Source organism: Micrasema longulum, unplaced genomic scaffold, assembly GCF_059751315.1.
Source record: "Micrasema longulum isolate JH-2025_06_02 unplaced genomic scaffold, ASM5975131v1 h1tg000462l, whole genome shotgun sequence".
NCBI lineage: Eukaryota > Metazoa > Arthropoda > Insecta > Trichoptera > Brachycentridae > Micrasema > Micrasema longulum.
The window spans coordinates 394,987-410,031 of record NW_028277660.1 but is presented as its reverse complement, the minus strand read 5'-3'; the positions used below and the strand labels follow the sequence as shown (position 1 = coordinate 410,031).

Here is a 15,045-nt window from a genome sequence, read left to right as displayed (position 1 = left end):
CTGAAAGTATATAAAAATAGAAATAAACGTATTTGTTTATAAATTACCTTAAATCAAAACTATTACTCGATGGGAAAAAGGAAAAAAGAGGAAAAAGGAAAAAGGAAAGGAGGAGAGATTAAGGAAGAGAAAGGAGATGTTTCTTCAGACGTGATTTAAACAGAGATAATGTAGTAACATCTTTGATGGTGGATGGGAGATGATTCCACAGTCGAGCCGCATGGACACTATATGAGCATCTTCAGACTGGTGAATATTATTCAGTGCACGGATAATTTATATAAGACTAAATAATATCTTAAGTGTAGGTACATTTAAAAATAAGTTGACAAAGATACAATACGCAATATTTCAATGGAACAGAGTGAGACAAATTATTGAAACATGTGTTGGCGGTGTACTTTAAGTGAATATTCTACTATATGAAAAATATTTATTGTTTTATTTACAAATTACATTATTTTTTTATCACTAATATTTTTTATTAATAGCGATAGAATTTTAATAAATCAGCAGATAGAATTTAAAAACTCACCCCTATTAGCCCCCTTAGTTGGACCCTTTACATTGTAATAAAACAATAAATATTTTTCATAACATAGAATATCCTCTTAAAGTACACCGCTAACACGTGTTTCGATCATTTGTCTCACTCTGTTCCATTGCAATATTGCGTATTGTATTTTTTTCAACTTATTTTTAAATGTACCTACACTTACGATAATATTTAGTTTTATATAAATTATCCATACACTGTATAATATTCACCAGTCTGAAGATGCCCATTAGAGGGTGAAAGCGCTAATTGGTCAAAATAAATAAGTGGAAGTGTACCAAGTATTTTTTAAATTAATAACTTATAAGTAAATATAAGTAAGTAAGGAAAATGGATAAACGTAAAAAATATGATGTAACTTTTCATTTGTAAGTAAGTACCTAGGTACTTATTTATGATTGATTTTTATAATTGAATGTTTAAACATTTAAATGAACACCCAGGCTGAAAGGACTAAAAGTAAAAAAAGTGAGTCGTTTTGTTATTTAAGCTTTTATTTAAAAATCCGGTAACACTGCAATTTTTTTAATTTATTTTTCATCCTAATATGTTGTATTCGTACGCTGTGAGCCACTTCTCAAATTCGCGGACCGTCTTGAGAATCTGAAAACATTATATAAATTATATTTCATGCTGCATTGGGTTGCATGGGTCCCTTGTCTGGGCGGATGTACAAGGTATGTCCAGAGAGTAAGCTTCGTCCGGAGAGTTGAGGAAATGAGGATTGCAGGGTGCCCAAGTTTACACAAAAGAGCGCGTGAACTTGGGCACCCTGACAAATCCGCAATAGCGGAACACTCTAAAGACACCGGACATTTTTTCGCCTTCGAACCATTTTTATTTACATACACTACGAATACCGATAAAAATTGATTTAGAACTCAAGAGTAATAGTGCGCCAGGCTATAGAGGAGCCCAAACGTAGGAAAACCATTCTATGACTATTGGGTATTAAGTTAGCTACAGTTTGCAGCAAAACAATGGGCCGTACTCAGGTCGAGAATTGCCAAATGGATATTATTTTGTATTGTAAATACTTTTAAATATGTACCTGTGCATTTATTATTGCAGGGTTATTCCAATTTATTTTTCTATAATTCGCCTATATTTATTTTCTAAAACTGAAAATACATGTGTGTATTTATTATTTTATTTATTTATTCATTTTATTCACAATATATTTATGTTACATTTATTGACACATAAATCCCACCTCCATGGAACCAAAGGCCGGTGTTGAGTTTGTTTGTTTGTCCGTCACATCTCCGAAACGGCGAGGCGTAGCGGCCCTAAATTTGGACACATCATTTTAGATGCGATTTCAAGGTTGACGATGCTATTTTCGAGTAAAATTTGAATCGACCTCAACTCGATAAAGACTCAAACTTTATATGGATGCCTAGTGCGGCCCCGACATATTGCCCGTAATCAACTGTCATTATCAACAGTAAACATACTTTAATTCATAAATTTATCCCCTAAATTGAGAAAAAATAGTATCTGAAGTAAATATGTTGATATAAGGAACGTTTTTAAGCAATATAATACACGTGTCGGGACAATAAATGCCAAAAATCAATGTAAATCATGGGAAAATATTTGGAATCAATTACCGGTGAAAACTGACTCCTTTAACAGCTTTGACGCTCCTCCTGCTGCAACCAAACATCCTGCAATTCACCATAGTGGATTTTTATTTATTTTAACGTAAATATCCAAGTCATTTACAAACAAAGCCAAGCACAGCGACAAAAGCATCCGATGGAACCGTTATGTGTTTGTTGTCAAACAAAACAAAATGGCCGCCAATTTGTTGCTAACCAACATCGCTTGCGTTCTATGAAACATAGTGATAGGGCTTCTCTATAGGTTGACGCATTATTACTCTGAGCTTTAGAATAATTCATTGTATTTTCAAAATCAGTATGGATATTGTGGAGAAATGTTTTCATAAATAATTTTTTTTTTTTTATGTGTCACTAAAAATACGCAACATTTTTGGCATTGATAGTTGTGACGTCAAGATTCGTGACGATGTTCTAAAAACAATTAATGGTCAGGAACAAAATTGAAAATAAACATGAATCGCAACGTATTAGGGGCGTGGCCAATGTAATTACCGTTTGTACGGGAATAAACACTTTTAACGTTTTATTCTTCTGACGCCATATACAAGTAGGCGCTGGGGTCGTTTGGTCCCCCCGTTCGGATCATGTGTAAAATTTGGATGCTTAATGAGGGAAAGGTTAAATAAATAGGCGCTTACATCATCCAGGCACTGTATCGGTGCATTTTCCGGCTCGGGCATCGCTGCTGACTCCCCGTTCAGGGTGCTGATGCTCCTCTGGTAGAGGAACGCAGCCAGCAGGACGTCCTCCTTCACGGCCACTGTCCGCAGGGAGAGGCGCGCATTGGCGCGGGACATCTTGTCCAGTACTGACAGCGCTCGCAGCGGGACCTCCTCTGGAAACAGATAGCAAACGTTTCAGTAAGATTGATCGCGCCACTCGCCAGTTAGCGGATGGACGCTCGAATATTGCGTTTTTGCTGGTTCGCGGCTTTTGGCTTTGCTTTGCGTTATCTTCATATACTTTGCCACCGAACCCTAATACAAATGAATACAATTACCCACCTTGTATTGGGATTCTTAGCACTTGTCTTAGTGGACAGAGGGTTCCTCTGCTGTCACTGACAAGGGCATATCGGACTGTGGCGTCTGAGACTCTTCCTATACTTGTGCTCCCGATAGATTTTCAGACGAGAGAGGCAGTAGTAAAATGCTATGTGAGGAGCGGAAAGAATATGGAACACGTTGATGCCCAATGGCCGGAGAGAAAAATATTGTACCCACAGTAGGATAATTACAACATTTTCACCAGGGCTCAGTAGGTAGTAATAAATTCAACGCAGCGACCTAGTCAATGCGCAATACACAACAAACATAATACATGTGGCGCAACCAACGATGAAGAAATGAGTCGCTCACTTCCAAACCCCTCTACAGTGTAATTTCAACAAACAAATCATCACGCCGTTTTCATTTTGAAGCTATTAGGTGTACGACTTTGCAGGAAAACTCACCGACTCGAACTCGTGACGTCACAGGCGGTGTAATTTCAAAATTACAAAACTACAACGCGTATTTAGCCGTTCTTCGACCGCCAGCTAGACGTGACGTTGAATATCGAAACAAAAATACCTACTTGTGTCAAGAAAACATGTTAAAAAAATAAAAGTACAAACAGATAAACAAAAGGATTGTGTAATTTTTCATTGTTTCATGAGTTTAAAGTTTAAAGAAAGCTTAAAACAATTATTGTAAAAATATAAATATTATTTTTTGTAAACGTCAAACTACGTCTAACGGCGCAATTGAGAAGCTCTTCTTAGTTACAGTGGTGCATTGATAGGAATACGTTTTTAGATGTAATAAAGTTAGTTTAATTGGTGTCCTGACGAAGAGACGGGTACATCTCAAAATCGGTAGACATGGAAAAGTCGGTAAGTGATTTAACATATGTTTTTTTTTTAAATTGGCTAAAATAATCCAACGTTTTCATCACATCACCGATGTTTGTAATTTTAAAATTTCTGCCTGCCTGGTCGATCCTTTCGCAGCGCGAGGAAGTAATCCCTCATCAGCTGCTCGGCCGTCGGCTCCAAGGTCACCTTCCACTCGGCGGTCTCCCGATACCTCTCCTTTATGTCCGCAGAGCTGGGGACATGGGGGTCCTCGTCTTCACGGCTACCGGGGTTCACCGCCCTGCTGAGAACGTACTCCGCCAAGCCGTCGATGTCTTCCTCGTCAGCGGGGAATATAATGCCGTACAGACTGGAAGAAACGTTCATCAGACATATCATCGATCAATGCGCTTGACAGCTTACAAAGACAATTTGCCATGAGATCTTGTAGAGGATACAGAACAATTTTACTCGTCTCAGCTCAAGCCCTAACGGGTTTTACACCGCGAGATCTTAAAATTCAAGAAATGAAGGACAGTTGGGGAGCTTGCACAAAAACCGCCCTTGAACCTGCAGCAATTGCACAGAAATCTTTAATCCGAGTCATCTTAAAAAAAACATTTCGTTATCCAAGTGACTTGCTCTTCAAAGAATTCAGAGTACTGAATATTATTCAACAGTATATATTGAGAACGGTAGTGGTTACACACATAAAGAGAGACATTTACCCGAGCGTCAACCACAACCATAATACAAGATACTCTAATAGGGATCTGATACTAAGTGAAGGGGTCAACACTGTTCTGGCATCGAGACAACACTATAACGTAGGCAAAAAGGTCCGTAACCTTTTGCCAGAATCGTGGAAAGACGGGAGTGTTGTCAAGTTACGGAAGGTGTTGACCTCGCTCTTTCATGACATTGGTCGTAGGGAGTCAGAAAAGTTGATGCATGCCACGGATTGGAGAACCTTACTGGATGTCAAAAATAAAATATAAAAAATAAGGAATAATTAAAAAAATATATATTTATAGATGACAACCATGAAGTTTCGCATAAATAAATTGTCTATGTTTTTATGAATGTATGTATGTGTATGCGCATGGGTGTATGTACGTGTGTGTGTATGTACGTGTGTATATATATATATGTGTATATATGTGTATGTCTGTATGTATATGAATCAAAATGTGTATCCGAATAAGTGTATATTTTGTTTGTCTGTGCTCTATATTAATTTGTTAACTATTATAATATATAAAAATGTAATTGCCTAGCTTGGAACGGGGTATGTACCCTTGTTAGCCGGGCAAAGTGAATATGGAATTGTATTTTGATAAAGAGTGTGAATAAATAAATAAATAAATAAATATGCAGAAAAGATCCAACTCACTTTGGATCTTTTCTGCATTTATTGTAAAAATCGATAGAGAATATCTCATTTGAATTTAAACAAAAAAGATCCACCCGGTTAGACAAATACTTGCGTACTAATTCAATTTTAAAACACGGTCCATAATGCAATATTAGAATTTTACATTTTTATTAACTAACTAACCATCACGCCATTTCCCCAGAGGGGTAGGCAGAGAGGATAGAACGCCACACCACTCTGTCCTGGCACACTTCCTTTGCTTCCTTCACATTCATACATCTTCTCATGCACGCACGTCGATTATTCCGACTTTTCACATGACCACTTTCAAGAATTTGTTGTACTTGATCATGCCATGTCTTTCTCGGCCTTCCTCGACTTCTACAACCAGACACATTCGCATCATAAATCTTTTTAGCCGTTCTTTCATCATTCATTCGCTCCACATGACCGAACCATCGCAAAAGACCTTTCTTAATTTTGTCGATAATGCTTAACTCAGCCTTGCATTCTGCTCTAATTTCGACATTAGGGCACCTATCATACATTGTTTTTCCGCACATTCGCCTGAGGGATCGCATTTCAACAGCATTCAGTCTACTTTCGTCCCTTTTTTTCCAACTCCATGCTTCGCTTCCATACATTAGGGTCGGTACCAGAACTCCATTATGAACTGCTAATTTAGCCTCTTGCGATAGACACTTATTTGCTACGACAGACTTTAAGGCACCATTAACTCTGTTACCGGCACTAACCCTCCTTTCAATATCCTTGTCCATATTTCCATCTCTAGTAAACATACTACCCAGATATACAAATTCTTCGACCTGTTTCAAACTATCTCCATTTACTACAATCTTACATTCAGTCATAGTTACATTTCTTTCAAAGACCATGACGTTCGACTTTTGCACATTCATTAGCAAATCACTCTCCTTGCACACTTCGTAAACCTTTGTAACCGAGGATTGCAGTTCCTCTTCGCTGTCAGCTAGGAGAACTGCGTCATCGGCGTACAGAAGGCAACTGACAATTATATTACTCATTTTCGCTCCCACATCCATACTTTTCAATTCTCTCATACATTTATCCATGTATATGTTGAATAACCACGGTGACATTACACATCCCTGTTTGACTCCTTTAGGGATGTCAAACCAGGAAGTTAATGACCCATTTACCCTTACACACGCTACACTATCTTTGTACAAGGAAGCAATAGCGCGGACAAGGTTGTCACTCACTCCATACTCCGATAGAACCATCCATAATTTTTTCCTATCAACTCGATCAAATGCTTTTTGCAAATCAACAAAAGCGCAAAAAAGCTTCTGGTTTTTCGCCAAAAACTTTTCTGTCATATTGCGTAATGCAAATATTTGATCCATACATCCTCTTCCATTCATAAATCCACTCTGTACATCCCATACTTTCTCCTTGGTCACGTTTCTTACTCTTTCTATCAGTATTCTTCCATACATTTTGCCGACAGCGCTCAGAAGACTGATAGCTCTGTAATTCCCACACTCCACCTTAGAACCCTTTCCCTTGTATAACGGCATAACAACTGCCCTCCTCCAATCAGGTGGAGTCCTTTCCTCCTTGAGACACAAGTTAAAAAGTTTATGTAGCCATGTGAGAATTAATTTGCCACCCGACTTAATAAACTCTGCTGCAATACAGTCATACCCTTGCGCTTTACCATTCCGCATACATTTGACAACGCTGATAATTTCTTTCATACTAATCTGACTTACCTCATCATTTGCGTTCAGACACACCTCGGATAATGTCGATACATCGGCACCGCCCGAGTTACCAGTGTGCGATTCATAAACTTCCTCAAAGTATTCCTTCCATCTCTCTTTTATTCCACTCTCACTAGTCACCATTTTTCCATCCTTATCTTTAACAACTGTCATGCCTCCGCTTTCACTGCTACTCCTGGAGTTTTTCACAGCTTTCCAGAAAACTTTAATGTTTTCATGGAAATTGTGTGTCATTTTCATTCCTTCTTCATCCTTCAATTTTTTCTTCCGTTCACATACACCCTGCTTAACCTTTTTCTTACTTTCACCATACACGCGTTTAGCCGATTCATATTCAATTGTATTCTTTTTTACAGCAAGCAAATTTATCCACGCATCCTTCTTTTCTTTAACGAGTTTTTTGACTTCGTCGTCCCACCACGCATCACCTTTCTTTCTCCCTAGCGTTGTCACACCGCACACTTCTTTCGCCGCCTCGCACATACTTATTTTCAAACACTCCCACATATCGTTTATACCCATACATTCTACATCTTTTTCATTCACATTTTTATTTATTTTATTTATTTATTTATTTAATTTTACAATACGCCCAAGGGGCATTTACAAAAAATATACAGGGGCGTAAGTATAGCCTGTGAGCTCGCCAATACATGACAGATGACAGTAAACATAACCATAGAAAAACATAGCAGTTGAGCTCTCAGAAGTAAAGCAACGTGAATGCAGCAATGCTTGAACTACATGTCAATAATATTCTAATAATAAATAATATTATTTGGCCATACGGAACTTTAAAGCACACCTTGGTTTAATTACTAATAGTATTTTATCGGTTAGGTAGGTGTATTTAAAAAAAAATGTTGCGTACCTAAAAAAAGCACAAATAATTATGTTTTTGTAAATGATGTCAGTAGCGACACTCAGAGAGTGGCTTTGTGACGTTTTGACATTTTTTATAAGAAATTCATGGCGTAGCCGAAATACTGTTATAAAAACGAGGATGTTTTTGTTGATTGACGTTAGCAGGCGCTACCCAGGGGCGACTTTGTGACGTGAGAAATTATTTAAAAAAAGAGATTCATGGCGTAGCCGAAATATTGTAATTAAAATGAGGATGTTTTTGTTGATTGACGTTAGCAGGCGTTACCCAGGGGCGACTTCATGACGTAATGAAATTATTAATTTAGATATTTATTTCATTTTACATAGCGTAGCCGAGATAAGAAATTGCGTGGTGTTTCGAAATTTAACCGTGTAGGTAGCCGCCTAGTTACAATATTATTTTTGTATTTGTATAACTCCTGTTTTATAATGTTTATGTATTTATCGCTATAAGAATTAAACTAAAGATAGTTTTTACTTTTAATCGCTATCCGTTTTTTAAATTATGTTTGTAACACTAAATAATAATTATTTTTCAAGTATTCAATGTTATTTTTGCATTTTAATTAATATTGTTAATATAAAGCGTATTTTTATTTATTCGAATTTACTTACTTTTTTTATTACAAAAAATAAAAATGCATATTTCTCTATGTATTTTTCTGTTATAAACAATCTATTAAAATAATGCACCTCAAATTTCCATTGTCTGTTGATTTGATTTGCAATCTTCTTTTTTTTCGATGGTTAAAACTCTAGGAAATTCAAAGACAATAAATTTTTTACTGTCATATATTGGCGAGCTCACACGCTACACATAGCCCTATACAGGTAAGTACAAACATAGTGCGTAAAAATTTAAAAGATAAACAATGCTTTTTTGTATACATTTAGAAACAATAAGAAGCATACTGCCATGCAAAATAAAAAGTGAAACTTTACATAGTAAAAAAGAAAAAAAAAATTAAATGGATATAATAAAAGTAATTGAATTAAAAAGCAAATTGTAAATAACTTGTAAAGAATTCAAACAAAAAAATAAATACATTTTCATATACTTTATAAGTATAAAAAAAAACGATATAAACAAATTATGAAAATTAGTTAACAGTAAGTATATATGTGAAAATAATATAATATACGGTACACAAAAATATTTGATAAATTAATATCAGAAAGAGATAAGATAATAATAATACACATCAAAAACAGAGAAAGAATTGTATGAAAAAGAAAGTTTTATTACGACATTAATAATTAGTTTCAAACAGTGCATTTAAGAACGTTTTAAAATGGATAATTGTCGTATTAAAAATGTCTATTTCACGAGTAAATTTGTTGGCTAAGGAATGTAAACGCGGAATCGGAGAGTGTCGTGCATAGTTAGTACCCACCCCACGCACAAAGAGCCCAATGATATTTGGTCTTAATGTAGTTGAAACATGTTTTTGTACAAAAGATATGTAAAAGAAATTTTCGCATCAGGAATAGCGCAAATGCAAATATTCCGTCTGCTTCATACAGTTACATAAAACTGATCATCTTACCTTCATGTAACAAAAGTGATCAAGATTTGATCATTATTCTAAATTATCCCCAGATACGCTACGATAGGTGTACCAATGCAGTGCCCTATGCCTAATTAGGTGTGTTAATTGAATGATGATGATATAAGGTAATAAATTACAGATACATTTGTATGTCTATGCATAGGCAGACAAATAAATAAAAAAAATGCATATTACAACAGAGATGAAGAACATTTAAGAAAAGGTAATATAGAAGTCTAGGCATTGGCTGGTTTAAGTGGCCACTTTACACACTGAGTAACATTCACCATTCTGCCTATGTTTGAACATCTATATTCCTTCAATTCTTTCATCTGTTGATGTTTGTGAAGTTAAAGAGCCGAAACCTTTATTTATGCGGGTGAGATTCATCTAATTGAATTATTTCACCTACATACTAGACATTTTCAGGCGTTGCCTAAAAAAAAATTTGAGAAATTGACAATTTTTTTTTTTTTTTTAAACCTTTCATTTGTGTTATGATTATATTTTTTATCATCTGGCAACATTACGTGGCGACTTCACAAATGCGCGCGGTGAAAGTGGGGCAAAGTGGGGGGATTTTCGGACGCAGTCCGATGTATCCAAATATGATTCTACGCTCCTTCTAGACTATTCTTAATTCTATGTATACTTACTTGCTTAGAGTGTGTAGTAGATGTTTGCCTTTCTGTTTAGTCGGCACTTCGCAGTAGCTCCAACTTGTGCACTTCAGAGGGAGCCAGTCTCCTTTGTGACTTTCCAACACTATTTTACCAGAAGACACTGCTAAAATAAATTTTAAAGGTGTTATATATATTTTTTGTTTTTATTTGCGGGGTTTTGTAGTCCATGATCGACTACACACACACGCGCTAAATAATTTCACCTGAAATTTTAGTATAACGACCGATGAAGCAAGTCAGCGTTTTCTATTGAATTCAATACATTATTTATTTATTTAACTTTTTGTACATAATGTTATTTGTACATTGGTGGACATATTGCCGAATGGCAATTCCTTCCAACCAACCAATAAAAGAATGGTTTTATTTTTACAATTCAAGTTACAAAACATATTCAATAGAAAATAAAAATTAAAAAGCTTAAGATATAAAAAATATAAATAAACATATTTGTTTACAAATTCCCTTAAATCAAAACTATTACTCTATGGGAAATAGGAAAAAGCAGAAAAGAGGAAAGGAGGAGAGATTAAGGAAGGAGATGTTTCTTCAGACGTGATTTAAACAGAGATAATGTAGTAACATCTCTGATGGTGGATGGGAGATGATTCCACAATGGAGCCGCATGGTCACTATATGAGTTAGAGAAGAAATAGGAATTTTGGATGGGTATTAAGAGAGTGCCTTGAGAATTAGAACGAAGAGGCAAACCATGAACTGATAACCGTTGACGCAGGTATAAAGGAGCGTTAGGACTATGAAGTACATTAAACAGAAGTGAAATGGAGTGATAGTCTCTCCCCTGTCTAATTCTTTGAGCCACTTCAGTTGCCTACGATAGTCAGAAATGTGGTCATATTTCCTAAGACCAAAAATGTACCTTATGCATGTAAGATGATCAGTCTTACGCTTCAGGTACCAGTCCAGGGACTATGAAATATTCTAGTGTAAAACACCCCTTTAAATAAATATTTCATGTCAACCATGTCGGGAATCGAACCCGAGACCTCTTGCATGGTAGGCAAACGCGCTGACCACTCCGCCACGTACTATTTTTTTTGTAACTAAAAATTACGAACTACTTCCATCGTTTCACATTTACGCGATATCTTTCGTTTCGTGCAGCTCTCGCCATTCTGTCTATGGTTGTGAGTGAATAAATTACCGGATTGTACGAGTCCGCCCCTGGCGTCGTAGTGGCCCATCAGGCACGCCCCGCCCCTGGCCAGCAGCAGGGCGCCGGCCTCTCGGGAGCCGTCCTTGCGCACTTCTCCAGAGAGGAGAGAGCCTGCCCTGCCGTACGCCACTCTGAAAGACAAACGATTCTACCTTTATATGATGCGGTTAAAATGGATGGAATTCAGTCACGGGTCTTCAGGCCACTGTACTACTACTGCGAGGAATTCAGTATTACGACGAGAAGTAATTTCGCCTGAGCTCGATAGAGATAATGTTAGGAACTGTGTTAGGATTTTGCCAGTAGTGTCTTGATAATTTGATGTTCCTCCGTGATTTGGTATAGATACGTATTGTTTTCCTTCTGTCGCTCGAGTGCATGTTGTATAGGGCAAATTATTCTAATGTTTCCTTAATGTATTTGGGTTCAGTGTCGATGTTTGATTTGTTTGTATTGCTACGTTCTTCTTCCTTTCCGAGGCGGGATCTGGAGCGTGCGGCCGCGATCTCAATTTGGAACTAAGACAGTATTCCTTCACTGTCATACTGGGAAATCAAAATTAAATAGAGAGAATGGACCGCCACACACGTCTATCCTGGCATACATTCCTAGCTTCTTCCACATTCATACATCTTGTCATTCATGTCCTTCGGTTCTGTCTGCTTTTGACATGACCAGACTTAAGATTTTAGTTTATCTGATCATGCCACGTCTTCCTCGGTCGTCCTCGTCTTACGTCACCGTTCATTTTCGCCATATATACTTGTTTTACCATTCTTTCGTCGTCCATTCGTTCTACGTGACCAAACCATCTCAGAGACCCTTTCTTAATCTTATCAATTATACTTGACTCAGATTTAAACTCGCCTGATTTCATCATTCGTAACCCTGTCATACATTGATTTCCCACACATTTTGAAGAGATCGCATTTCAACCGCGTTCACTCGGCTTTCATCCTTCCTCTGCCAGTTCCATGTTTCACTTCCATACACAGGTGGTGGGACTAAAACTCCGCTGTGCACTGCCAGTTTAGCTTCGATCGACATATTTTTATTAGCAATTACTGTGCTTAGTGCTCCGTCCATTTTGTTGCCCGCATTCACTCTCCTTTCAAAATCTTTTTCTACTCTTCCATTTCTTGAAAACACGCTTCCCAGATACGAAAATTCTTCTACTTGTTCGAGACATTCGTTTTTTACATTTATTATGCAGTCAGTAACCTCACTTCCCTTTACAAATACCATCACTTTTGGCTTACTTTCGTTCTTGCTTATAGTCCTTAAAATGTAACATGATTAGAATGACAGTTGTCAGAAAAAGTGACGACATAACTTTGTAGTAACGTCAAAGGAGTTATTTATATTGACACACGAAAAATCATTCGTATCTGCTGTGTTTATTTATTTTTTAATACAATTCCTGACACATAAATCAACATTAATATATAAAACCAGCTTTAAAACTAAAAGAAAACAAAAAAAAACGTAATTATTAACGACGTTCTTACAAGGTTACATCATTTTGCAAAAACGTTAGAGACGGGATTGTAAATTATCGAATAAAAAAATAATTAATTTGATGTTGTTCATGAAAAAAGTATAAATGTCTCATTTTTTGGTGAATAATTGTCTCAAACACACTATAATAGGCTTGTTTTTGCGTTTTTTATATCAATTTTCGGAAACAGAGTTTCATGATTGCATGTAAAAACTGATAAAATCAATTTGATCAGTGATCAGTAATTTCCCATCACTAATGAAATTAGTTTGACAGCTGTCATTCTAATCAAGCTATATTTTAAGGACTATAATTCGCTCTCCAGGCATACATCACACATTCTAGAGACTATTTGTTGCAAATCATCCTTGCTGCTTGGCTAACAGAACTGCATCATCAGCCACTGCAGATAGGTACTCCGCATGCATGGGTTTAAAAATCAATATTGCAAAAACCCATCGTGGCACCTCACTAGACTGTCCTTCGGCGGTTCGTGTCAGAACTGCGGGGCGCGAGCCTGACTTGGGAGGATGCGCAGGAGCTGGCAGCCGACAGTGATGCTTGGAGGATCTTTGTGGATTATGTGTATGGGGATATTTTACCTCTTGGCATACTGTGAAACTTTGTCCATGATTTGATTTGTGAAGGTAACTTCAGAACCAACGGCCAGTACTTGTAATGGTGATCCATCTTCAGATTCCTAAAAACATAATTCATTGACCAAATAATGTATATTTCAATTAATTTAATCTATCTATATATATAAAAATGAATCGCCATGACTGAATGTAAGATTGTAGTAAATGGAGATAGTTTGAAACAGGTCGAAGAATTTGTATATCTGGGTAGTATGTTTACTAGAGATGGAAATATGGACAAGGATATTGAAAGGAGGGTTAGTGCCGGTAACAGAGTTAATGGTGCCTTAAAGTCTGTCGTAGCAAATAAGTGTCTATCGCAAGAGGCTAAATTAGCAGTTCATAATGGAGTTCTGGTATCAACCCTAATGTATGGAAGCGAAGCATGGAGTTGGAAAAAAGGGACGAAAGTAGACTGAATGCTGTTGAAATGCGATCCCTCAGGCGAATGTGCGGAAAAACAATGTATGATAGGTGCCCTAATGTCGAAATTAGAGCAGAATGCAAGGCTGAGTTAAGCATTATCGACAAAATTAAGAAAGGTCTTTTGCGATGGTTCGGTCATGTGGAGCGAATGAATGATGAAAGAACGGCTAAAAAGATTTATGATGCGAATGTGTCTGGTTGTAGAAGTCGAGGAAGGCCGAGAAAGACATGGCATGATCAAGTACAACAAATTCTTGAAAGTGGTCATGTGAAAAGTCGGAATAATCGACGTGCGTGCATGAGAAGATGTATGAATGTGAAGGAAGCAAAGGAAGTGTGCCAGGACAGAGTGGTGTGGCGCTCTATCCTCTCTGCCTACCTCTCTGAGGAAATGGCGTGATGGTTAGTTAGTTAGTAGTTAATCGCCATGTTGTCTCGCAAAAACCCGATAATGGCTTTACAGATTTACGTGCGGTTTTTTGCAAAGTTTTCTAATTTACGTCCTCAAGGTTTTCAAATAATAACATTCTCAATATATGGACTAAAAATAACGTGTGTCCTTATTTACAAAATAATGTTTGCTGAACCAGCTTAAAGCAGGCAAGTGAACGCTCGGTAATAAAGATAATTTTTAGAATTGGAATTTTATCATATACAAGTGTAGGAATAAGTAGTTGAGGGTTTGTTTGGAGTTCCTACCCCAATTAGAAACATCAACCAACCCTCAACCACCTAATCCTACACAAGTACCTAGGTACCTACTTATCAATAAAAAGTATTTTTTCTTCTATCCGAACAGTTTTTGTCCACTTTCACCACACAATCTGGCATTTTTCTTTTCATTTATTTTAGTTTCGACTTAAATGTCAAGCTCAATTTAAAACACGGCCGGCGGTTAAAGAATGACTAAATTCGCCTTGGGCATGAGTTGAGTGTAAACATTTTTGAAGGCTCAGGGTAAAACGCGGTCTGACTTTTCTTTAATAACACGTATTCCCGTATTTTCTCCATGGATATGGCTCTAGA

At 36.9% G+C, this 15,045-nt stretch overlaps 2 protein-coding genes across 7 annotated transcripts in view; one reads left to right on the top strand and one right to left on the bottom strand.

Annotated features, from left to right (window-relative positions):
* Positions 1 to 15,045, top strand: part of LOC148281429 (zinc finger Y-chromosomal protein-like) — a 60,966-nt gene that overhangs the window by 20,569 nt on the left and 25,352 nt on the right. The window lies entirely within an intron of this gene.
* Positions 1,032 to 15,045, bottom strand: part of mei-218 (meiotic 218) — a 28,981-nt gene continuing 14,967 nt past the window's right edge. For 2 of the 5 annotated variants that reach the window (XM_088226719.1, XM_088226724.1), the window contains 6 exons: positions 13,558 to 13,655; positions 11,446 to 11,588; positions 10,254 to 10,383; positions 4,156 to 4,388; positions 2,823 to 3,019; positions 1,032 to 1,159 (listed from right to left, as the gene is read on the bottom strand). In XM_088226719.1, the coding sequence (XP_088082845.1) occupies positions 1,094 to 1,159; positions 2,823 to 3,019; positions 4,156 to 4,388; positions 10,254 to 10,383; positions 11,446 to 11,588; positions 13,558 to 13,655 (867 nt within the window). In that variant the 3' untranslated portion in view covers positions 1,032 to 1,093. The remainder of the gene's footprint in view (positions 1,160 to 2,822; positions 3,020 to 4,155; positions 4,389 to 10,253; positions 10,384 to 11,445; positions 11,589 to 13,557; positions 13,656 to 15,045) is intronic. The other 3 variants (XM_088226721.1, XM_088226722.1, XM_088226723.1) reach the window with 3 other exon arrangements.